Consider the following 24,401-nt stretch of genomic DNA (forward strand, 5'->3'; position numbering starts at 1 on the left):
TGGTGGTGCAGTGGTTAGAATGCTGAATTTCAGGTTAAGTCTACTCACAGTCAGCAGTTCAATCCTGACCGGCTCAAGGTTATCTCAGCCTTTGATTTTTCTGAAGTCAGTAAAATGAGGACCCAGATTGGTAGGGGCAATTTGTAAACCACTCAAGAGAGTGATGTAAAACACTGTGAAATGGTATATAAGTTTAAGTGTTATTCTTATTGTTGATTGGGAAACAGAACTTTAGACCTTCTTGATCTATATATTCATTTAACCACTATACTACAGTGGTAATCATCAAAACTGATCCATACTCAGGTTCCATACCAGATTTTCGTAGTGATCCTAGATGCTCTGTACTTTGATATGGTGAGCATTCCATCCAAGGGAATCCAAAGCCAAATGAAAACCATGTACTGTAGATGGTAGATTGAATGAGACTACTGGGTTGTACTTCACACATATGTAGCTATCGTAAATATGGTTTGTGGAATTATCCATAATTGGGCTGACCTTTCAAGCATTCTAAGCCAAAATCAAACAAAGCCAACTATGGCTTAATAAATCAAATCTACATATGACTTAGAGATCAGAGATGTATTTAGCCTTGGGGAAAAATGATCTTCTGGTCATATTTTGTGCTAAACCAACATTTGCCAAACAAGCAACAATGGCCTTGTTGAGACAATACCACAGGGCCGTGATGGCAAACCTATGGCACGCATGCCGGAGGTGGCATGTAAAGTCCTGTCTGTGGGACGTGAGCCACTGCCAGCTGCTCTTCTGGTTTCCAGCATGCACATGTGTGCCAGCCAGCCAGTCTTCACAGGCACCAGAGTGCTAGAAAATGGTCCAAAAAATGGACCATTTTTCGAGCCATTTTCAGGCTGTTTTTTGGGGGGGCGGGGGGACAGCACTCCGGCATGCGCACATGCATGTATGTTCCATTTTGGATATTCATGCTGAAATGGTTGGCCAACACTGCCATAGGGCATCAATCCAAATTTACAAATCACCTTAGCTGGATTCACATAGCATGTTGAACCACTAACTTGATAAGCATCTAGACTTTGGAAATCCAGCCTGAAGTGCTGCACTTCAGGGCACAGGATACTGGACATTCAATGTAGAAAAAATATTTGGGAATTTGCCACCTTTATGTTGACAGTGAGAATTACGCAGCCTTCCTCCCACTGGCTTTGCATAAAGCATTCACATCTAAAGCAGCAACAGTAACCTGGGAAAACAGTTCCCATACTGCATCCAGCTGCAGTTGTGAGAGGAAGAGATTGCAGGTGACAATTCTTCTGGCATGGAGAAAGCTGCTATAAAGAACCTGCTTGTCTTCCTCCGCACCTCCACTTGTCATGGCTCATCTCTTGCAAAGGATATTCATTGTAGCATCCTTATCTCTTCATCACCCCCAAAACCCAAGGGGCAGACCAGAGATGCAACTTTCCACTCAGAAGGGTAGCTTGCAGGACTGAATTGACAAGTCCTGTCCCTTGTACAACAATGCTGTTGCACTATCTCATGGGACAGTCATTGCTTAACCATTTCTAACTCTTCAGAAGTCCTTTACAGATGACCATGGTTGCTTCCCCAAAAACCATGGAGCAAAAGCAATAACCTGAAAATCTAGAATGGCTATTATAAAATCTACGTGATCAATGACACTTTCAGACAGAAGCTTCAGGGGAGAATTTTGGGGTAGATATTCAAGGCTCACCTTCAATTGTGAGATGGTTTGTTTTTTTAAAAAAAAAAAAACCCAGCAGATTTATTACAGTACTTATATATGTCTCCATTTCCTTCCCTACCATATGGCTAGGGTGTATTTAAAACTGCTCAGCCGCACCTCTACATACTAGATTGTATATAATATTCACACTTTTTCAGAGTTATTTGAGACTAATCAGAAGATCATCAACAAAAACTGAAAAAAGTCTTGAAGGACTACCTCAGGATTTTTTTTTCCCATTGAAGAGGATCAGAATTTCTGCCTCCTGGTTCCAATTCGAGCATTCTTGACCAATGGAGCGTCCCTCCACAACTCAGTATTCCAATTCTGTACAGGGAACTATAAACTGTATCACGGTAAACCTGGGATTTCACCCCCGAGCCCTGCTCTGCTTTGTTTCACATTCTATTTTCAAAATCATTGATGAGGCAATAGGCACTTTCTTCCCATAAAGAATCACGAGAAGCATCCATTTGTCCCTTTGGGAATGAGGAACAGTGGTTTTAATTTTACATGCAAGTAGAACTGAATGTTCCTTTTGTCAAAAATAAAAATAAAATAATATATAAGCCCATTCCACCATTGAGTAAAATGTTAAGCCGATTTTCATCACGTTGCTGTCTTCTAAATGTGTTGGATTATCAGCCTACCCCATTCTCACAAGAAGAAACAATGCAGAAGAACTGTTGGTATAAATGATACTGTTTGCTTACATTATATGTGTCTGTGGGCCATTTATTTGGGCAATAGCCCTGATCATCACTGATGTTATCCAAATCAATCCATTGTTTGCAGACACCCAAGGTAGCATAGCTGTGTACATTAAGAAAACTTTCCTAGCCATTGCGCCAACCACAACACTACAATGGCTCAATGTGCTTTTAAATAGCACTGTTGAAAGGGCCCGGGGAAAAAAAAAAGAGCGATCAGAAGCCTGAATGGTTTTACCTGGATCTGCGTGGGTTTCTCTCTATTTTGGCAAGGAATGGAAATCATCCTGTTCAGTTCTGGAGGGATGAAAGTTCTCTTGTCATGAAAAAATGGGGGGACCCCAACAGAGAAGATCCTTTCAGGTTCTGTTAAATTGGCTTTCCCTCACACTTTATAAGGTGGCAAATGCCAGGGAAATCATGATCACTTTGTTGATGAAGTTGGCACAATAATAAATCAAGTTTAAATGCAGGAAAGAAAAGAGGTTACAATTTCATATCCACTGTAGACTTTCTGAGGCTATATTCACTATTGGGAAAGCTTTGGCCAGCTTAGAAAAATCCCATCTTTCCCAACATTGTGAAATTAACTGAAGACTCATTTGAAATGTACAGAATGACCTCAAGGAACAAAAATATAATCCCTCAAATGAGCCTTTATGATTTTTTAACATAATTCATTCATCTAGGCATGTTTCCTGCTTGGAAAGCGATCATGTTAGCACAGATGCATGCAGAGGAAATACAATAGTCATCAATCTAAGAGAGAAACACCATCTATCAAGTGACCAAAATTACACACAAAGAGCCTTTGAGCACACTGAGTAAGAACCGAGGAGAACCCAGTTCACATTTTTGGCATTTACTTTTAGCCACAGAAAGTCATTTGTATGACTTTGGGTCCTCTTCTCAGCCTCACCTAATTCCATCGTTCTTCTTGCAGGGACTCAATGGAAAGGGTCTTCAAGCTTCATTGAACCCAGTGAAAGACATCCAGTGACTAAGAGCAGCAAACCCAAGAGACCAGCGTATTGATTCAGTCACCCCATGATTAGGTAAGACCAGAGAGTTCAGATTTCTGCAGGCACATCAGGGCAACTGTCACCTCTAACCAGAGGTGGGATTCAGCAGGTTCTGACCAGTTCTGGAGAACCAGTAGTGGAAATTTTGAGTAGTTCGGAGAACCGACAAATGCCACCACTGACTGGCCCCACCCTCATCTATTCTCTGCCTCCCGAGTCCCAGCTGATGGGCTGGGTCTCCTTTTGTTGCCCTGCACAGGAGAACGGAGCTGGAAAGCAGGTTAGTGGGGTGGGGAAGGAATGGGGATTTTGCAGTAACCTTCCCCTGCCACGCCCACCAAGTCATGCCCCCAGAACCGGTAGTAAAACTTTTTTGAATCCCAACACCGTCTCTAACATTTGGGAGCTCTAGATGTCCACAGTCACTTTTTGTTATTAAGTTACTTTCTCTTCGTACACAGAATTTGAGAATCGGTGTAACTAGTAAAAGCAACAAGAAGGAATCCATTACTTTAAAAACAGCCCCAACAGAGAGGCTAGCAGAGCAATGGGAGGAAAAAGCTACAGCCTTTTCTTTTGAACGCAACACTGCAGAAAGGAGAGGAAAATGATCTTGGGCTGAGAATAATCACACAGTCCCGGAGCCAATGCGATGGTTAGAATTGAAATGAGGAACTGAATTCAAATCCACACTTAGTTATCAAGGTCTCCGTTTAGTTACTGTTCCTCAGCCCAGCTTGCCTTCCATGCCTGGTATGTGGGTAAAAACAAGCGAAAAAGAAAAGTTGGAAGCTTCCTTCTTGCAAGCAACGTAGGATTTATACATTTCAAAAATAGCTACCTGGAAGCTGAACCCACTTGCAGAGAGGCTCTGTCCAGCTCTAAGGACAAGAGAGAGAGAGAGGGACAGAGAGGGAGAGAGGGGGGAGAGAGAGAGAGAGAGAGAGAGAGAGAGAGAAAACACACTACAAAATTCCTCTCTCCGAGATTCAGCAACGTTCTCATAATTTATGACTCTCCAGCTGAATGAGCTCCACCACCATGAATTTAAAACATCTGGTCTGGAGTTAAGCATATTAAATCTCTCCTTTGACTGTGTTTACAGCTAGTATTGTTATCGTGCTTCCCCTCCCCTCCCTCATGACTGCTGTTGGGCAATGTGACTTGCTCAACTCAAGAGTGGGCTAAGAATAGACACCGTCCACGAAATCACACATATCCGGGACCGGCATGCTTGGAGAGTAAAAGAGGAATGCTGTAACAGGATGTGGGGAGGAAACCATGCGCAATAGCACCTCAGAGACTTGAGAAGGCCACTGGCAGGAAGAAAACTTTGGAATCCATTTGGTGCATCATTGGTTTGAACACACAATGTTCAAGCGCCAAAAGGCAACCAAGAAAAGTGTCCTTTTTTGGAACCACACAGGGCCCTCATTTCAAACCCCTCGCCATATTGTGACATATCCCAAGTTTTGTCTGAGCCATATATATTCAGAGAACAAAACCTGCAATCATAACGACTGTGTGTGTGTGTGTGTGTGTGTGTTTGTGTGTGTGTGTGTGTGTGCAGACTGGCACGAAAAGTATCATGAATCAGCGCGTGCATCACTTCAAATTCTGGGTCTTGACTGTTTGGAGTTTCCACATACCAAGGTCCAAGGGGACCCTGTGATAGCCAATAGTTGTTGTTTTTTTAAAATGCAGATTAAAGGCTGGCCGAAGACAGGCAGTCATTTTTAGGACTCTTGATAGTTCGCCATGATGATATTTAGATTATTTTGTGTTAAAGCCACCCAAAGGGGCCTTTGCACTTCACAGACTGGAAGAAAGTTTTTAAAAAATGCGTTCACCTGAATTGAAAGAGAGAACCAGTTTCTTGTAGTGGTGCTGGTCTAGAAAGCAGGAGACTGTGAGATCTAGGTAGGCCTCACTCAGACATGGAAGCTGTCTGGATGACTCACTCTCTCTGAGTCTACCCCACCTCACAGGGTTGTTTGCGGGGGGTGGGAGAAATAGGAAGTGGGGCTATTAAGTATGTTAGCCGCCTTGAGTTCACTAATTATAAGTGTTAAAATGTTGTGAGAAAAATGTCACAATAATGGAAACCAAACTCAAAAGGATTCAAGTTGGTCTTTACTGTACTGCTTCCGTCTGAATTGTCCCATTACCATATCTTTACTTCCTTTTCCTCTGATCATCCTTTTTTTAAAAAAATCCCCAGGCCACGTAAATATCAATATGGCCTTTGCTTTAACCAGAGGTCCCCAAACTTGGCAACTTTAAGACTTGTGGTCTTCAACTCCCAGAATTCTCCAGCCAGCTATGCTGGCTGAAGAATTCTGGGAGTTGAAGTCCACAAGACTTAAAGTTGCCAAGCTTGAGGATCCCTGCTTTAACCACAACTGGCCTTGGTTGTTTTAAAATTTACATCACTAATTGCAAATATTGCTACAATTTGCTCTAAGTTACTAACTCTGGAATCTTAAAACTGCAGCAAGGCCAATGTTAACTGGGAATTCCAGAGAATCAGCGTCTACATTTCCTGCTAACAATATTTTTCTTGCCTACTCTTTGATTGCATGATTAGACGTTTTTGATTGCATTAGGCCATACTCTACTGTTATTGAGCATTTTTGGAGTTTACAAAGCCTGTGCAGAACATAATGAGTTGGTTGAACTTTGCCAATTACAGGTAGTTCTGTAATTCTGAATGCAACTGCTGCATTCAGTGACCATTTGCAGTTATGACCATGATGAAAGAGTGACCAATGCCCACATTTCCATTTTTTGCAGATCTAGAAAGCACAGGAGAGTGGAAATAAGATCATAAGTTCAGTTAATGACTGTTTTGCTTAATGACCAAGCTGCCAGCCCCAAATATGGTCACTGAATGAGGACTGCCTGTATTGAAATACCTGAATACTTTTGACTGAAGAAAACTACTTCTACTCAGATACAGCATAAATGAACCTTGGCTTCAAGTGTAGAGGAAACACATCAAGAGAACATAATTGAGTTAGCAGAGTATGTTCGTTGGGTGAAATACTCGAGTTGGCAGCTTGTAGAACTGCTTCAAATACTACGGTACTAGGCTGCATGGAATGACATTCATGTTTGGCAGTTCCAAATGTCTGTAAGTGTCAAGTGCTTAGGTCACCTATCACAGCTCTTGCTATGTCATCAAATGCTCCACTTAGGCTATCAGTTCTAGGCTGGAAAAAAATCTGACCAATCACTTGCTGTCAGCAAAGGCATTCAGAAAACTTGGACCCTTTGCTGTCATCTAGCAGTCTTTGGGACTTTTCCAGCCCCCATTTGTTTGCTCTACTAAGGTGTTTGCTCCATTCTACTCATCCAGTAGAGCTCCATTCAACAAAGGCAGAAGTAGTTAGGTTTCTGCATTTTTTTCTTTGTTGTTTGCATCTCTTGTGGAATACCAGACCATTCACATTTTAAACTCCACTTTGCAACCGTCCATTCTTTGCTTCTAGTGATAGCATCTCAAAGCTTCCATTTGATCCAAAGCACAAGGTTTGCACATCTGTGCACAGACTCACGGATGCAAGATGTTCATTTGATCCCACATTTCAACAACCTGAGTGTGGACAGGCGTCTTCCAAAGACAGTTGTGGCCTCCTGCTCCTTGCAGGAACTTCTGGAGCTGAGCTTACATTGGGTCTACTTCTTCCTCCATAGAATCAGAAATTCAGCCTGAATATGCCTAGCACTTTCCTGTGTCCACACAACCTTCTCAATGAGGAACTCTACAAGCTTCAGAGGCATCCCAGGACTGAAGAGAGTAGAGTGGGAAGGATATACTTTATTTGAAGAAACTTCCCTGGAGTACCTAGGGTACCCCGGAGCAAGCTGGCATCTTGTCTCAGCCACTCTGAAGGGATTTCGAGCAGACCTGTGAGCTGTATACCCTGTTTAACCAAAATGCATTGACTGACTCTCACTTAGTTAGATTTGCACAACAAGCTAAAACTACAGGCTGGTTATCTCGGAACAGTAACAATTGGGTTCACACACCACTGCAAGCCAAAACCAAACAAACCAGATGTTGGTTTAGTTTTAAAAAGCTTCTCTCAAAGGCTGCACCTGCCTGTGCACCCTCCCCTGCCCCCCTGCCCCCCCAGCTCTGAAGTGTCAGACAAAGGCAGAACCATGGAAGCATATGATGTGGGCAGCAAGCAGCTCCTTATGAATGGTCTGGCCGATAGAAGAGTTTTCTTTCTTTCTCCCACCTCCTTCTGAGAACTTTTATGATCATCCAATTGAAAAGTATGACCCTTTTCTGATCTGTATTTTAAAAAATGTTGCTGCTATAGAATGCTTTTCTATCCAATTTTTCAACACGGAAAATCTCCATGATGCTCACAATGATTTTATGAAGCTTGTTCTGAGAAGATGTGTCCTTATGTTCATGTGATTTCTACATATAAACAAACATATAATTCAGATAGAAATATAATACAGCACACAATTATGAAGAAAACGTCAGCCATGAGTGGCCTATAACTTCAATTGTTTACCATCTTTATGTTTATAAATTGGTTTACATAGCCTAGTCTCTCAAAAAAGGATGTCCAATAGACCTCCTGTAATATTTCTCATGTGCTATTAACATACAGGTTTTAAAAGTTTGAAACTTTCAAGGATGGGGAGAACGAATCCCAATTTCAGGAGACTGTAAACTTTTTTTCCCCCTCTCAAACTGGTCAGGGTAAACTGGCAAAGCAGGAAGTAAACTGGAAATAGTTCTGAGAGTTGATTAAGCCTATGGGCTTAGCCAGCTCTCAAAACCATCCCCCTTGGTAGTAAGTCTGTGATTGCTAAGATGGTTTCTCACTGACTGGTGATTTTGTGGCATCCTGAAGTAGTACAGCCATACTTTGTGGCTATCTGCAAAAAATGTAACTATTTAGTAATGTTTAGAATTTTAATCCGAGATTTTAAATTTGTAGCTTTTCCAAATGGAAAAAAAAAGCTGGGGGTCTTTGAGGAGAAAAACTTAAGAAAGCAATGTGGAAGTAAGGCCGAAAACAAGGATTAGTTTTATGCATGGAATGAAGGGGGATGTTTGCACAAATATGCTTATGATATCCAGTTTTTATATATTTTATATATACATTGTATGTATGTATGTATGTATGTATGTATGTATGTATATCTTTCCCTATATGATAGTTGTTCTGCTATCTTGGGATTGTTTTTAAATTATTTTTTTAAAAAATTATGGTTATTTAAGTTTGATGTTTTTTATATTGTGATACGGTTTTTAATTGTGATTCTGTTTATAAGTCGCTTTTTGTGCCAATGGGCAGCTATACAAACCTGTTAAATAAATAAATTTAGCACTGAAGACTGCAAGCTGAGAGACTCTATTAGTTCACTTTATTATTTTTACTTTGTAATCTGCCCAGAGAACTTGAATTACAGGGTGGGAAAGCCACAAAAGGAAACAAAGCACTTCAACTGAAATCCCACAGCTTAAATTTCTGGGGGTGAGGGGGAGAATCAGCCTTCTCCGATTGTCTTCCCAAATCCAATTTTGGAGTTCTTTGGTTTGGAGCAAGGGTTGGTTTGCCAGGCAGTGTGATGCTTCCAAAGAACTGTATATTCAAACCCAGCCTAGCAAGAGTCAGCTCAGGCTCAGGTGGCCAGCTGATTTATTGTCAAGGCTATAAATAGCTGCAGGAACCCAGATGCCCGGCTATTAATGATCCTTGGAAAATTCTCAAACACACCTTGAAGGGATGGGAGCGCAGCAGCAATCAGTTAACCCTTTTGAGGGTCAAGGATTAAAAGCAGTCACTTGCTAGAGAAACTGGTCATCCCAGGAACTAATCTTTGCCATCTGAAAGTTGTGATTGGCGAGCGTGGGAAAAGGAAGAAGCAAAACAAACCTAATACGTATGCAAATCGATCAATCATACGAACAAAAAAAAAAAAAACATCTGCAGGGCACAATGTATTAATGGGTGCTTGAGGGCTTTTAATTTAATTTTTCCCCCCAAAATGTGTCTCTCCTTGATTCATTATTGCTGGAATTTGAAACCTAGACATGACGTTATTGAGTTTTTATAATGCACTGCAACTTTTCGGGACTCTTGGGTTGAGAAGGCAAGGAAAAGGAAAGACAATTCCAAGGATGGTAGGAAATATTTAAGGGTGGTAGTTGTCTATTATTATTATTATTATTATTATTATTATTATTATTATTATTATTATTATTATTATTATTATTATTATTATGATTATCTGTTCTTCTTCTTCTTCTTCTTCTTCTTCTTCTTCTTCTTCTTCTTCTTCTTCTTCTTCTTCTTATTATTATTATTATTATTATTATTATTATTATTATTATTATTATTATTATTGGTTTTTGCTAGCACTCAGAAACAACCTGCCTGTTTTCCAATAGAGGCTTACTGTCAATTAGATGATTTGGAGAATCTGGCTTCAACTTTATCTCTAATATTGCTGAACTACAACTCCCAAGCAAATTCAGCAACATGGAAAGCTTGGGAGTGTCATTCAGCAATATTTGGAGAACCATATTTTCCCTGCTCCTCCTGCCTTACCTAGAAGGGTGCTCTGTCAGTATACTGGAATGGAAGACAGATACTCATTCATAAGTTAACTTTGCATAAGTTTGTACAGGGAAACCTAAATCCTGAAGTGGCTTGGATAAAGGATCCATTACTTTTATGATAAATAATTCATCTTCCTTCTAGGGAAAGAAGTCAACATATTTGACTTATCCTTGTATTCCTAGTCCTCCTGGGTTCCTTTTAAAACGAACAGCAAACCTCCAGTCAAGATCAATCATGTATGAGCTGACATTTGAACCCAGATCTCTCCAGTTCTGAAGCAATAATGTAACCATTGCATCATACTTGCCATCTTAGCTGCCTTGTGTGATTAGAAATACAAGACGTGTTCGGCTGCAATATTAGATGGGAATGCCAAGATTTCAGCAATTACTTAACAGTGGTAAATACATTGCAGTTTTAAGTAATCTTTTAGGGAAGGGTAGAGAGGAATTTCTTTTGAATCCTCATTTCTATCTATACAGAACTCCCTTTTTACAACCCTGTAGTCCCTATTCAGGGTAGGGTGACTGGATGGAGCTAAGTGTTTGCTAGCCAGATGTCCTTCCTGATGCCTACATGGAGTTCACAGCAGATTTGTTTTGTTTTGTTTTGCTTTGCGCCCAAGGAGAGAAGCATCTGTGCTACCTGGGATTGAACTCTTCTACCTTCAGAGTGAGAGGTGGTCACTTAATGGTGACCATTAAGTCACCATGCCATTCATTCACATACAGAATGTTCCAAATTATTTATATATGAGCTATTTATATATGCACGTGAGCTACAATTGTGGCTGGGCAAAAACACAGCACTCATAATGCAATTTGTTTGGCTGAGCATGTTATGTGAATGCAACTTTTGTGATTTATAAAATGTGGTTTAGCACATTGCTTATTCAGTATCTTTAACTACAACTCTGAACCCAATTTCTTTTGCAGGCATATCCATTGGTTTGCAAGAACCAAATAAGGAATATTTTTTCTTCTAAAAAATGTTTCAACTAACAGAATTAAGTGTGGAGTTGCTTTGTTGTCTTTACCACTGAGTTTTTCACAGAGGTGAAAAGAATCCGAGACAATATCATGCCATGTAGCCTTTCTGAACTGGGTTCCATGGAACCCCACAGTTCCATGAGAGGACATTTTGGGTTTCGTGAGAGATAGCTTAAATAATAAATATTGTGTGTGGGATTTTACGATGTGCATCACGCAATCGCAATGGTGGGAAATTTACATGTCACATCTGTCACTTGCTATTATTTTAGATGTGAAAGAGGACCGAGTAGGTTAGAAATGAATTAGATTGTGACATTTTCTAATTTTTTTTGAAAATTTTTATGCAGGACCCCTATGACCTGAAAAATTGCCTCAAGGGTTTTCTAGGGTAAAAAAGGTTGGAAAAGGCTCATATAATGACAGTTACATAATGAAAGAAGAGCCTGAATCAAACCTCACTTTTATCATTCCCATTCAGCTTTAGTTTCCCTCCTTGCACTCTGTACAATAATACTGACTTGCTTCTTAATAAAGACAAGAGTTTTTCAAACTGTGTTCTGTGGAACGCTAAAGTTTCTGTGGAAGAACAAAGCCCCCCTCCCTGCCCCCCCCGCCGAAAAAGAGTTCATTTCAGCACATCCAATTTTCTATTATTAAATTTTTGCCTCTTAATCAGGAGTTCTGGGAATTATTTTTTTTTAAAGAAAACTCCAACAGGTTACACAGCCTGAGCAAGTTTCAAAATCCCTGAGATAAGGCATTTGAAACACTTTCAAGCATTCTGAGCCATTTGCAAACATCAGATATGATAATTAGGGGACAGTTACTCTTTTTCCACATAGTTTACTTAAAAAGAGCAAGTGAAGTGGAAAATGTGCTGCAGTCAGAAATCACTGCCATGGGATGGTGGGCAGGGCTTGAAAGAAAGAAAGAAAAAACACTCTATCAAGGTCATCTAGTTCAGTTAGAGCATTCAGTTATAGGACTACACACACACACACTCACACACACACACACACACACTCACGCACACATATCATCTAAAATAGGATACACAACGTGTCTCTTGAGCTACTGCATTTAAGGTTCCTTTGTTGAGGTATGGAGGTTGATCAAGATATTATGTAAAACAGCAGTCTCCAACCTCTCGGTCATGACGGCCCCGGGGTAGAGGGAATGGTTCCATGCAAGTGGCAGGTGCACACGGTCACACACACACACACACACACAATCTCCATTTGTGCAAATGGCGGGCATGTGAGCCTGCTGCTTGTGTAAGTGGAGCTGTGTGCTCGTACAGGTCGAGGGTTTGGTGAACTGGTGTAATGAAAACAGCCTCATTTTAAACATAAGGAAAAACTAAAGAAACCATTATCGTTTTCAGAAAAGGCAGGCACAGCCACACACCTCTATGTATTAATGATTCACCTGTGGAGGTGGTTAGCAGCATCAAGTTTCTGGGTGTGCAACTAACAAGTAGGTTAGCTTGGTCGCTCAACAGCGAGACAGCGCCTGCATTTTCTGCATCGCATGAGAAAAGTACATCTTCTTTCCCCTGTCCTTGCCACTTTCTATAGAGGGACGATCTGTCCCTGTATAGAAAGCATCCTGTCATAGTGCATTACAGTCTGGTTTGGAAGCATTACTGCTTCAGACAGGAAGGCGGTCCAGAGTGGTGAGGATGGCAAAAAACAACGACAAATTGGTAGTTAATTTCCTTCCATCCAGGACATGGCATATAAGCGATGCTTGAGTAGGGTCCACAGTATTGTCTGGGATGCTACACATCCTCTTCATGACCTGCTACTCTGGCTTCATGGTATCCAAAGCAGAACATTTAGATTCAGTCACTGTTTTGTTCCATATAGCATCAACCTTGCAAACTCTCGCGTTTGCTCTTTCTGCTATGTATTCAAAATGGATTAATGTGTGTGTGTGTGTGTGTGTATGTATGTACGTACGTATATATGTATGTGTATGAATATATAAACACACACACACACATACATACTGTGTGTTCTGTATGATTATACTTTCTTTTAAGAGCAGGCAACAGAATTTCATTGTTTTATGTGTACCAGTGTGCTCACAGTAAATAAATGACAATAAAGGTACAGGTTAATGAGCTGCGACCTGGAGGTTGGGGACCCCTGATGTAAAAGATCATACAATACATACCACATTGAAATAATTTAACTTTCAGAGTTTTAATTCTAACTTAACTTCTGTGGACCTCATCCCATATTGAAGAGGTTCCTAAGAGAGCTGCAAAAGTGCACTAATGTGCCTATCGTCCCTGTCACATTTTAATTTATTTTTCATTTTGTTCATTTGAATTTGTAATTTTTGTTTGATGAATAAACGAACAAACAAATAAATAGTCATTCTTTCTTCCGCCCCATAGCAGAGTGGAAACAGTTTCCTGCAGCCTGCTTCTGGTCTATTATGTTGCCCAAATGAACAGTGTAGAGGACTTCTGGTCAAGAGGGTGACCATTAGCAATATGAAAACCAATTAAGGAATTTGTGAATTGTTCTCCATGCTATATTCATATGACACAGAGAGCAGAAATCAGGCACTTCAGCAGAAGGTACAATCAGGCATATCAATCACCAGAAGACCAGTCTTATCCTGTTATCTGAGCAGTTCTCAAATCTGTGATTATATGAGCCACAAGATAAGTGGGCCTGAGTCTGATTGGAGCCCAGATGAAAAGTCTGCCTGGCAGTTACAAGTTATTTTCAGAAAGTCTATTACAACATAAGTCCAATGCCTGGTGACTTCATGGACATCAATTCCATGCAGTTTTTGGCAGCAGAATGAAAGTGGTTTGCCATAACCTTCTTCTATGGTGATATGGTTATTAACGAAATCAACCCTGCTTGGCTTTTTGAGAATGAATAAAATTGTTGAACTTCGGTGTTGAAGTCCAGCCTTCTCTATCTGGCATCTTCCAGAAATGCTGCATTAAAACTCATACCATACCCCTATGTAGATTGTGGAATGTGTTGCAGAATGAACTTTAGGCATATAAACATCTAGACATGCATAGATGTTAATACACAATACACTCTAGAATCATTAGGAACTAGGATCTTCTATGCATAATACAAGGCCTATGTGGTTCCCTTCTCCAGAAACCATCATTGTATCATTTTGAATTTCTTGATGGAAAATAGGCAATATGTAGACCTTTTACATAGTGAGATGTTCTGACCTAGGCTTCTTAGAAAGCACAAAACACTTAGTCCCGGCAAAACCTCTTTTATTTCCACGGCTGTGAATTATATTTATTCACAGCCTGCAAGGCTTCACAAACAGGCTTTCAGGGGAATGTTTATAAACACCCACCTTATCGCACTTGGAATGCTGCCAGAGAACTAATTGCCAAACGTAGGCAAGGCCAAACTTGACACAGAGTCAAACAGAACTTTTCAAAGCTTTAATCGACCAGACAAACTAATTGCTTCCTGCAAAAGCTCATGTCCCGTTCACTCCTCTTTTATATCCTATGGGAGGGCCCAATCATCTCCGGGTGTGGCCTTACTCCTGAGTCGATCCTGCTTTCTCAATTGTTCTTATCTTCTGGTAGCCCTGCTCATGCACAGGTTGGGAACCGGTTCTAGAAACTCCCCCACTTCAACTGCTGTCTGAGTCTGAAAGCAGCTGATGACTGCCAGCCTGCCCTGGCCCCATCTCTGCCTCCGATGCAGAGCCCTCGTCCGAGACTTCCTCAGCCTCCAAGACTGGCCCAGTTTCTTCCCCAACCTGCCCACTACTGTCCGACTCTGCTGCCAGCTCTATCAGCCGCTGGCAGGCCACAACATGAGACTTCTGATCCATTTTGTCCAGCATGGTCTAACTCTGGTTGTGTATGACTTCCAAGACTTCCAACCAGCAATTAGCTGTACCTAGAGATGCCAACTGCACAACCTCTGAAAAAAATCATGTGACCTATCACTGATTCTTAATACCTCCCCTGGGGAGGGAGGGAGGAAGGGAGATGGGTGACAGGAGCTTCGCTGACAAATTAAGACCAGACATGAGATATTTTCTTTTCACAAATAAAATCAACGTAAAAGACATAACCACTCCCTTTCTACCACCACCCAAAACTGAAACAAAACTTAAATACCGTGAGTATTCTCACCAATTGCTCTCACTAGAGATTTTGTTAAGTTTGATTATCTCTCTCTCTCTCTCTCTCACACACACACACACACACACACACACACAGAGAGAGAGAGAGAGAGAGAGAGAGAGAGAGAGAGAAAGTGGAGGTAAGTGAGAAGCAAAGCCGATGCCAGATTCTTATCTTTCTCTCCACAACCCCATTCCAACTCATGGAAAACAGCCTACATATTTCTAGTTAGTAGTATGGGCACTGAATAAAATGCTAAGTTCAAGGAATGTAGAATCAAACTTTCTGCTCTGTGTCATTCATTTTGGGTGTCTCTCTCCCCGAGAGTTTACCAAATGAAGCGGGTGACGTCTCTGTTGTTAGCAAACCCCAGAGACATCATCTGATCCCTGATCCCCAAAGTGGATCCAAGCTTCTAGCAACCTAAGTCTAAGGAGGGAACCACAGATACCAGACACAACACAGAGAGTGCTTCTGACGCATGTTCTTCACAGAATTGCCATGACAATGGAATTCCCCAGCCTCTCCAGCATGGAAGATCACTGATACAGCAACATCCACAACAATGAAGCCTCTAAGATGTCATTCTTATGATTTGTGCTTCTCTGCAGAGAAGTTTCCCAAGCCACCCTCCAAATGAACGCAAAGCAGCTTCCATATCATGCATGGGCAGAATTTCTGAGCGAGCCAGGGGAGAAAGACCCTGAAGCCAACACAGCTAATGCAGAACCAGACATGGTATGTGTGTGTGTGTAGTGGGGGCAGCATGATAACTAGCTTTCCCCACTCGCTTGTTACCCACCGTCACAACAACGCCAGACGTCTACATTTTAAATATACAGCATTCCAGCCAAACAGTCCAAATGACCAAATGAATAGCATTTGTGGACATTCCCTATTAGTGAAAGCTGTGCCTCTTTTGCATCTGGCTGCCCTCAACCGAGAGCTGTGTTTCTGGAAATGCAGTTCTGGAATATGCAAAATAATGCCAGCTCAGCAGATTCTTTTTTGTACACAAAGCTTATCTGCAAACTGTACCTCCCAAGTTTGACAGTCACAGACAGGGAACTAGCCAGGGTTTAAAAAGAGAGAAAGAATCACTCATCTCCCCAGGTTTATTGTAAGTTATTTTAGATTGTGGCTATATAAGAAATCTGAGAACTTTTAAAAGTAGCCTTTGTTTGGAAAAAGGCTGGCCTAACCCATAAACAAAGGATATGGTAGAAAATAGGACATGGGATGCAGCATATCAATGACATTTTAAAAAGGAAAAAAAAACTGCTGAGCTGGCAAGTAATCTGATATATTCATGAGGCAGATTGTTAAATAAAGAGGTCATCATACCCCCAGCTTGGCTAGAAAAAAAGTAGATCTACACTGAGTCAGATCATGGGTTTGTGTGGCCTAGCATCAGCTCTTCCACATATTCTTTTACTGACTAAATTTGTATCTTCTAGCATTCAAAACAGATATTCTATCCTAAACAGGGCCTTTTTCTTAAGGGCGAAATGGGTGAAATTCTCCATGCAACATCCATTATTCTAAGGACCCCTTTTCTGGCTTATAAATTATAAACAAGAAATTTGGAGTGAAGATGACATGCTATTCAATTGTCATCCTTTTTCTTCTTGTTTTGGAATTCAATTTTTAAAGTCTCAGTTATTTCAGTTTTGAGCTTCAGCTCCAAAGGACAACTCTGAGTTGATGGTCTAGCATCAGATGAAGATTACTTTCTGTCTGAACATATGGGATGAGATGATAGCATGTAGTGAGATTATTTTCTGATCTAAGGAAGAGATACAGGGGGGAGGAGTTCCTACACTTAATAGCTTATGATGGAATTCAGAGACTTCAGAAGGTCCGTGAGTTTTCCATTCCTGGATTGGATATACTTTTGCTTTCTTTACCCAACCAGGCTGCAAGCACAGGAAGCTGTTTGCTTGGGCCCATTCTGGGACTGCTGGAGAAGAAGGAGTAAACTTGATGAAGCAATTGCAGCTAACATATGTATGGGAAAGACTAGAATGAAGCAAGAGCCAAAGACACTGCAACACTTCTTGAATTTCCTTCAAGTAGGCATGAAGAGGAGGGACAGGATTCCTCCAGAATTAACATCAAGAAAAAAAAAATTATGAGAGCCTTTTCCAACCTTTCCACAGAAGAAACAAAAGAAGCGGAAGTCTCCTTTCCCCAGTATATTACACAGCTAGCAGCACCATCCTATGCATTTCTATTCAGAAGTCTCTTTTACTTCTGTAAGATCGCTCTTATGGGTGGCTACTATGGTGGGCTACTATGGCCCTTTTATGAATTATGGACTTCAACTCCCAGAATTCCTGAGCAAGCCATGCTAGCTCAGGAATTTTGGGAGTTGAAGTCCACAAGTCATAAAGGGGCCATAGTTGCCCACCTCTGCTCTTACAGGATAAGGCTGCAGACCTGGTGGAAAGTAAACCTCACTGAACTCAATGTGGCTCACTTTTGAGAGGATATACTTAGATTTGCTCCATAAAGCTGTCAACTGTGTAAACATGGGAGCTGTAAAGAATATTAGCCATATCCAATATCAAGACTGAACCTAGCGATTGAGACAAAAAGCTAAAATAGGTTTACCAACTTAGAGGGGGGGAAAAAAATCAAGTAGGTTTTCAGCTTTCTTTGGTTTGGGCTCCCCATCTCCCAAACAGCTGGAATTTACAACCAATCTGCAGATTGCAAGGTTCCCTCCACCCACCCCATGGTCAGATGATCTAAACCAGAGGTTTGGCAACTGGCATCTATTAAAATGGTTGCAGCATCCCAGGGTCATGTGATTGCCATTTGCAACCTTCTCAATATGCTTCTGACAAAATAAATGGGGGGAACTGGATTCACTTAAAGACCGTATAATTCAAATAAATGACTGCAACAAAAAAATTCATAAAATTGGACACAACTCGCTTAAGAGCTGCATTGCTTTGCTATGGAAGTTCTAGTTCCAATTGTGGTCCTAAATTAAGAGCAGCCTGTCTACAATTCTAGTAGTGGGAGGAGACATTAGAGTCTTCAGACAGTTGAGCTTGCATCGCAAGGTTGGGATTTTGGAGAATCCTCCTTTATAAGGCCAAGGATCCTTTTTATGGTAACAAGGCTTTTTTTTAGAGCTTAAACTATACGTTTCATCTGTTTCTCACTTCAGAATAGAAGGAAACCATGCCACTGTTGTTGTTTTTTGTTTTTGTGCATCATGGTCAAAAGGGTCTCAAATAGGTTGTCACACCTGTGGCTTAGAATCTGCAGAATTTTTGGATAGAGGTCTTTTTATACTGCCAATCCAAAGATGTTACATGTGCTATCCGGGGATTTTCCCCTCCACCCCTTTTAAAGTAGATTATTTTAAAAAAAAATGGCAGAAAAAGTGAGGAAACAGAAAGTTAAGAGCAGAAGAGGGAAACATTTTTGACCAGAAGTAACGAAAGTGCAAAATAAAAGCCTAGCATGAAAGCACTCGTAGGCTATGCACTCGCCAGAACAGCTTTATAAAAACAGGAGAGATCTACGAATTCCAGTTGCTGGGGAAGAACCGTGGGGAAGGCATGTGGGTTGAGAATAGAAGCCCACGACTGAAGTCTAGAATCTTAGGACTGGATTTTGAGGCTTTCGTTTAGGCCCCTTGGTTAAACAACAATTCAGCTCTCCAAAAACCGCTAACACCCCATATAATTCTACTTGAGTTGAGAACAAATCTTATCAGCATCTGGCACTTAGGATGGAAACAGGTAACTGAAAATACGAAACATGCTGGGGAAGCCCCCAAGATTTCCAATGCTACTTTGATTCCCTGCCCTTGAGGGGCCCGTGGTTGAATATCACCACCACCACATGCAAAAAAAAACAAAAACCCCACCCCAGAATCATCACATTATACAAGCAGGTTTTAATTAAATATGTCAGTGTATCTTGTGGGTGGGCATTTCAAAATATTAGATGCACTATTTATCTGATAGAGAGGCAAACAGAGGGGAAAATGTGTTGGGAATATAAGAAGATAACCAAAAGCCTCTCCCATTCATGAATTTATTATGACCTTTCTTTTTTATTTCCAAAAAGGAATGATTGGTATGAGCCATCGGTAACATCTGCCTTATATTAGCCACAGTGATTGCATTAAAAAAAACCCTCATCTAGTCCCAGATCTATTCCAACAAGCAGATCCCAAAACTTTGTTGAAATGTTTCTCAGCCCAGTTATCAAAAATCCTCTTAAATGTAGATTGTTCCGAGAGGAAATCAGGCTGTTATGCTTCATTAATAACAGGAGAACATAAGCTTTCATTCTTGCCATTGAATGACTGGGTTGCTTCTGACTGCCCGCTCTCTCATGCTTTAGTTTTTAATTGCATAGTCCACTAGGCGCATGTAGCACAAGATGAGGCCAAGAGCATCCACTGAATGCCTCCGGGCATGTTACTCAATCATGGGTCCTTAAAAACTCTTGTCCCCAGCAAGAGGTTCTCCAGATTTCTGAATGTCCTTCTTCTTGACCACCTGACCGATGTAAATGTATCTTGTGTGAGAATCCATAACAACCCTAACAATAAAGCATCACATTTCTGTTTGCTAAGTGCACATCCAACACTTACCAAAGCCTGAAGTATGTTGACTTTTTCTTTACCACCAAGTTATAAAACCAAGTATTAGGCAAGACTAACACTCACATACTCCTCTTAAGCCTGCACCAACAGCAACAATCTACCCTGAGCCATCCTGTATATATTGGAACAGCCTCAATTCATGCCATAGAAGAGGAGAGCCTCTGCTAATAGCTCTGATATTCCTACATCAGAGTAGGAATACTTTCTCCTTATCAAGAAGGCAGTCTCGGTAAAGCACGTCTTTGGATGTGCATACCGAAGACTTTTTATTATTATTTTTAATACCTTTTAATTTTTTTTTAACTTGAACATATCATCACCCATTAAACTGTGTATCACCTGGGTACAAATGTCTCCATGCTATTACAATCAAAATCTACAATATTCATTATATTGGAACTTTTTAAAAACAGAAGGGTTTTTAAAAACCTACCAGTTGACAGAAGCTGGAAATAGCCAGAAAATCTCTTAGAAAAAGCAACACTATGATTTAGCTACAACTTTTCATTCAGAAAAGGCACGGGGGCCCCCTCTAAAATGCAAAACACAGGAAAAAATGACATGGACTGCATTTCTGATCAAAGCTTTTATCTGCTTGGCAACCTCTAGACATACTGCAGATCAACTGTCACCCGTCCCAATAATGGGCATTGGAGTTGCACCTGTTGGGAAAATCACAACCCTTCTAGTTTGGAAGCAGGTTGAATCCAAATTGAAATTCAGCTTTTTAGGATAGGCAGGATAGGAGAGTAGAACAAAGAGACCAGTCAGGCTTTGGGGTAAGGAGGACACTATATCCAGATGAAGCAAAAGAAGTCCAAAGCAAATAAATCCCTTGATGATTATCATACTCTCTTACATAGCCCCCAAAGGATAAGTAAATGTTTAAGCGCCTGTGTCTCTGTTACTAATGACAATAAGGGACAATTAGCTGAAGGACCTTTCCTTCTTCCAAATCAATAAAACAAAACCTGAATTATGGAGAGCTAGAAGCATAAAAAAGAAACAAATGGAGAGAGGCTGGAGAACCAAAACAAAGGAGCTCTATCAAAGTGTTTCGAACTCCTTAAAGTATAATATAAATGCTAATGCATAAAATCAACATAAGCATCAACATTTCAGACGGCTGGGGCCAGTGAGTCAGGTTTTATGCAACAAAAGTCAAACTAAAGGGTGAAATTGCTTGGATTTCCTGGACCAGAAACATGTCAATTAAACTTAGCTGAAAAGGGACACCCACCAGACCCTGTTACAGGGGCTAATGTGGTTTGTGTGGTAGCAACTCATCATCCTGGGCAGAGGGGGTAGGAGAGGGTGGGTTGGGGTGAGAGGAAAAGAAAGAAGCGCATCACAGCCTCCCTCAACTGGGGCAGATTCCAGAAGTGGACGGGGAACTACCGCTTCCATCAACCCCCACCAGCATATTCCATTCCTTCACCGCTGGGGATGGATGGCTGTGGAGCAGATTCGGACACGGGCCTTTCTGATCGTCTAGGCTCTTAGTGGGAAGTGAAGTCCCACCGCGATTCCTGCGGGTTCCAGAAAAGGCGCAAAGCGGGTGGGGGGGCACTTCAGCCTTCAGTGTCCAACCAGCCCAACAGGGCGTCCACCACCACACACCCCCACTCCGCCTTTCTAGGCTGCTTGGCTTTCTGAGCCGTTTCAAGGCCTTGCCCCCGTTGCCGTCCTCGGAGGAAGAAAAGCTCAATCCCACCCACCCTCCACCCCCGAGTAACTCCTTTCTCCTGGGCGAGTCATGCAGGAAAGAGGAGCCCCCCCGCGCCTCCACGAACCCTCTCCTCCTTTTGGTTGGGTTCGTCTTTCCTTTCTACGCCAGTCGCCGTTGCCCTTCGCAGCCGGTTGCTGTCATCGTTGCCCCCGCACCCCCACTCTCACCCCCCACCCCAAAAGGAGGGATCCGCCGCCGGCTCGAGTCGGCTTCTTACCTTGGCTGGAGGCGCCGCTCTTCTCGGCCAGGCTCACGCCCTTCTCCTCTGCCGTTCGCCCTTTAATTCCATCTGGGGAGGAGAAAAGAGAATCGGAGTCGTGAGCGCCGGAGGAGCTGCTGCTCGTTTTAGCGGCGGTGCCCAACGCTGGGTGCAGTCCTGGCATGGGTGGACCCCTCCTCCCGGCTGCTGCCTCCCCTTCGGGCAGGGAGCGCGCAAGGAGAGATCCCGTTAAGCTGCTTTGCTTGGGTTCACACGCCACGGGTCAAGAAGGGCAGCGAAGCCATGATGGGGAGCGGGGTGCAATTCTCGGTGCGGTCGCTCGACAGATCAGCGGCGAGGCTCGGCAATCCCTGCCAGCTCCATCACTCGAGGAGCAACAGCCGCTAACGCCTCTCCAGGCGGATCCACCTGCGCCCGCCCCCACCCCCTGTCGTCTTTTCCCCACCCGCGCAGCCGATCGGAACCGAGGCGCCGGAGGAGGACCGCGCGAACAGAGAACAACAGAAGAGGAAATGAAGAAAAAAAACGAAGAAGAAGAAGGGGAAGGAGGGGAGGGAAGAAAAAAAAGGAGGAGGAGGAGGGGGCAAAAAAAAAAAATAGAAAGAAAGGAACCCGCACTGGGCAGGGGGAGAAAGTTGCATTGTTTGCCGAGGGCGCTCGCGATTGGCCCAACCTCGACCAATGGGAGGGCACTCGGAAAGTTTGCTGTTCGAGTGCTCCACCTGGTGCTCGGGAGCGAAGCGCCCGCCCTCCTTCCCAAACGTGGAGAGGCAAAAACAGGACGCCGGTCTCGTTCGGCCGAAGGAAAAGTGCGAGTTTCACAAGCCCGACTTTGACTTGTGGGGGAAACGCGCCCCGCGATTGGCGACGACTGCGCTCGAAGCGCTTGGCAGCTTTTCCCCCCACCAGACACGGAAAAAGGGATAAAGTTATTTCGAGGTAATGGGCAAGGAGGTCGATTTGAAAGTGCAAGATCGGGTATGATAGTCTGTGGCCTAAAAGAAGCAAGGCCCGGAAGTTCAGGCGGCTTTGCTCACAAAAGCTTGAAGGGTGCAACATGGGGACGGTGGTCTGGATTGAAGCTCGCCGAGGTCAGCCGACCAAAGGGGTTGTGAATAAAGCCTGACATTTTCAATCAGAATTTATTCAGAACTTTCCCATTGATGTGACTTGGAATATGTTGCTTACAGGTAGACTTCGTTCAATCACCGTTTGCAGGTACAATGATGAGGAGAGGGTAACTTCCTCACATTTATGTCCTATAGAGCAAAGGAAAGCTGCAGTAAGATTGCAAGCAAGTATCACTTAGCAACTATTTTGTTTAAAAACCAGGTTGCCAGACCCAGCTCTGGTTATTAAACAAGGACTGCTTGTATTACTATTTTTAAAAATGGATGCTCCATATTCCTGCACTGCAGGGATAATAATGAATTCTTAAGTTTTAATTCTTTGGAATCAAACCAAAGTCTAGTTTAGAAAGTGCTGTGAAACACTAAAATTTTAATGTAACTGCCATCTCTTACTAAATATTGGGAAAGAGCCTGCAGTTTACTGGGAAGGGCATTTTAAATTCAGTTTGTACAATTAAAGTAATACAATTTTATACCAGTATATGCTTTTCTACACAGTGATTGTTAAAAAGAACTATTTCAATAGATATGGTGAGATTAGAGTTCACAGTAAAATATGTGGAATAAATTATAATTATAAATTATAATTGGATGCATTTATATCTCATTAAGGTATAATGTAGATCATGTTGGTTTTACAGTAGTTAAAAGTATTGTATGAATCCAATTAATGTATGAAAACCATAGTTTAGTGGGTTGTGTAAATTCAGACAATACTTAGCAAAGCATAAAGTAGCGTATGGGGAAATAATCTTTCTTCTAAATCAGAGGTCTCATTCTCGCGGCCCGCGGGCCAATTGCGGCCCGCAGGATGATATCCTGTGGCCCTCACCGTGATATGAAAGTATAATATTAGTGTATAATATAAATATAAAGTGTAATATAAAGTATAATATTATGTGGCCCACCCTCACCCAGACTCTGCCTCCAGCGGCCCCCAGGTAAATTGTGTTTGAGACCCCTGTTCTAAATAAAGTCAATAACTTAACATTAACTTAAAACCTTGCAGGAAATATACATGTATCAAACCTTTGAAAACTAGTATGTGTTACTGATTTTTTTCTCATGTGAGATGTTTAACCAGAAGAGAGTTTCCCTTCCATTTCCTTCCATTTCTTTCTTTTTGTAGTATAACTACATTTAAACATCATAAAACAGTCTGCAAAACGGAATTTATCTTGAACTGTTCCCTGGAATCTCAAGAATGTGGTAGATAGGTAAAATGCCAAGTCTATGATTTGGCACTAAATGCCAAGTCTATGATTTGCTTACACCTGGTACTAAGTGATAATTCTCTTAGTTATGATTTGTTTCTACACCATATTAAACTATTCTTACAAGTGCAGCAGTTTGATTTACCCATCAGTTTAGGTCAACACCAATTAAAGCTTCATTATGCTTAAAATTGTATTTATGTGATACAGATTTTTCAATCACAAATACTAGCCAGCTTATATTGAACTATAACATATGAAAACTCCAAAAGCTGTGTTACCTGA

General features: G+C 41.8%; 1 protein-coding gene across 14 annotated transcripts in view; it reads right to left on the reverse strand.

Moving 5' to 3' along the window:
• The window catches only part of HDAC7 (histone deacetylase 7), a 224,155-nt gene that overhangs the window by 119,013 nt on the left and 80,741 nt on the right, over positions 1 to 24,401 (reverse strand). For 9 of the 14 annotated variants that reach the window (XM_087925510.1, XM_087925516.1, XM_087925519.1 and 6 more), the window contains exon 2: positions 21,770 to 21,841. The exons of 2 other annotated variants lie outside the window; for them this stretch is intronic. In XM_087925510.1, the coding sequence (XP_087781636.1) occupies positions 21,770 to 21,841 (72 nt within the window). Of the gene's footprint in view, positions 1 to 21,769; positions 23,479 to 24,401 lie in introns of those variants that run through there. 3 more of the 14 variants (XM_087925511.1, XM_026713783.2, XM_087925509.1) reach the window with 1 other exon arrangement.

The sequence above is a fragment of the Pseudonaja textilis genome, chromosome 2 (genome assembly GCF_049901715.1).
Source record: "Pseudonaja textilis isolate UNSWEBS1 chromosome 2, rPseTex1.2, whole genome shotgun sequence".
In the NCBI taxonomy this organism is placed as follows: Eukaryota; Metazoa; Chordata; class Lepidosauria; order Squamata; family Elapidae; genus Pseudonaja; species Pseudonaja textilis.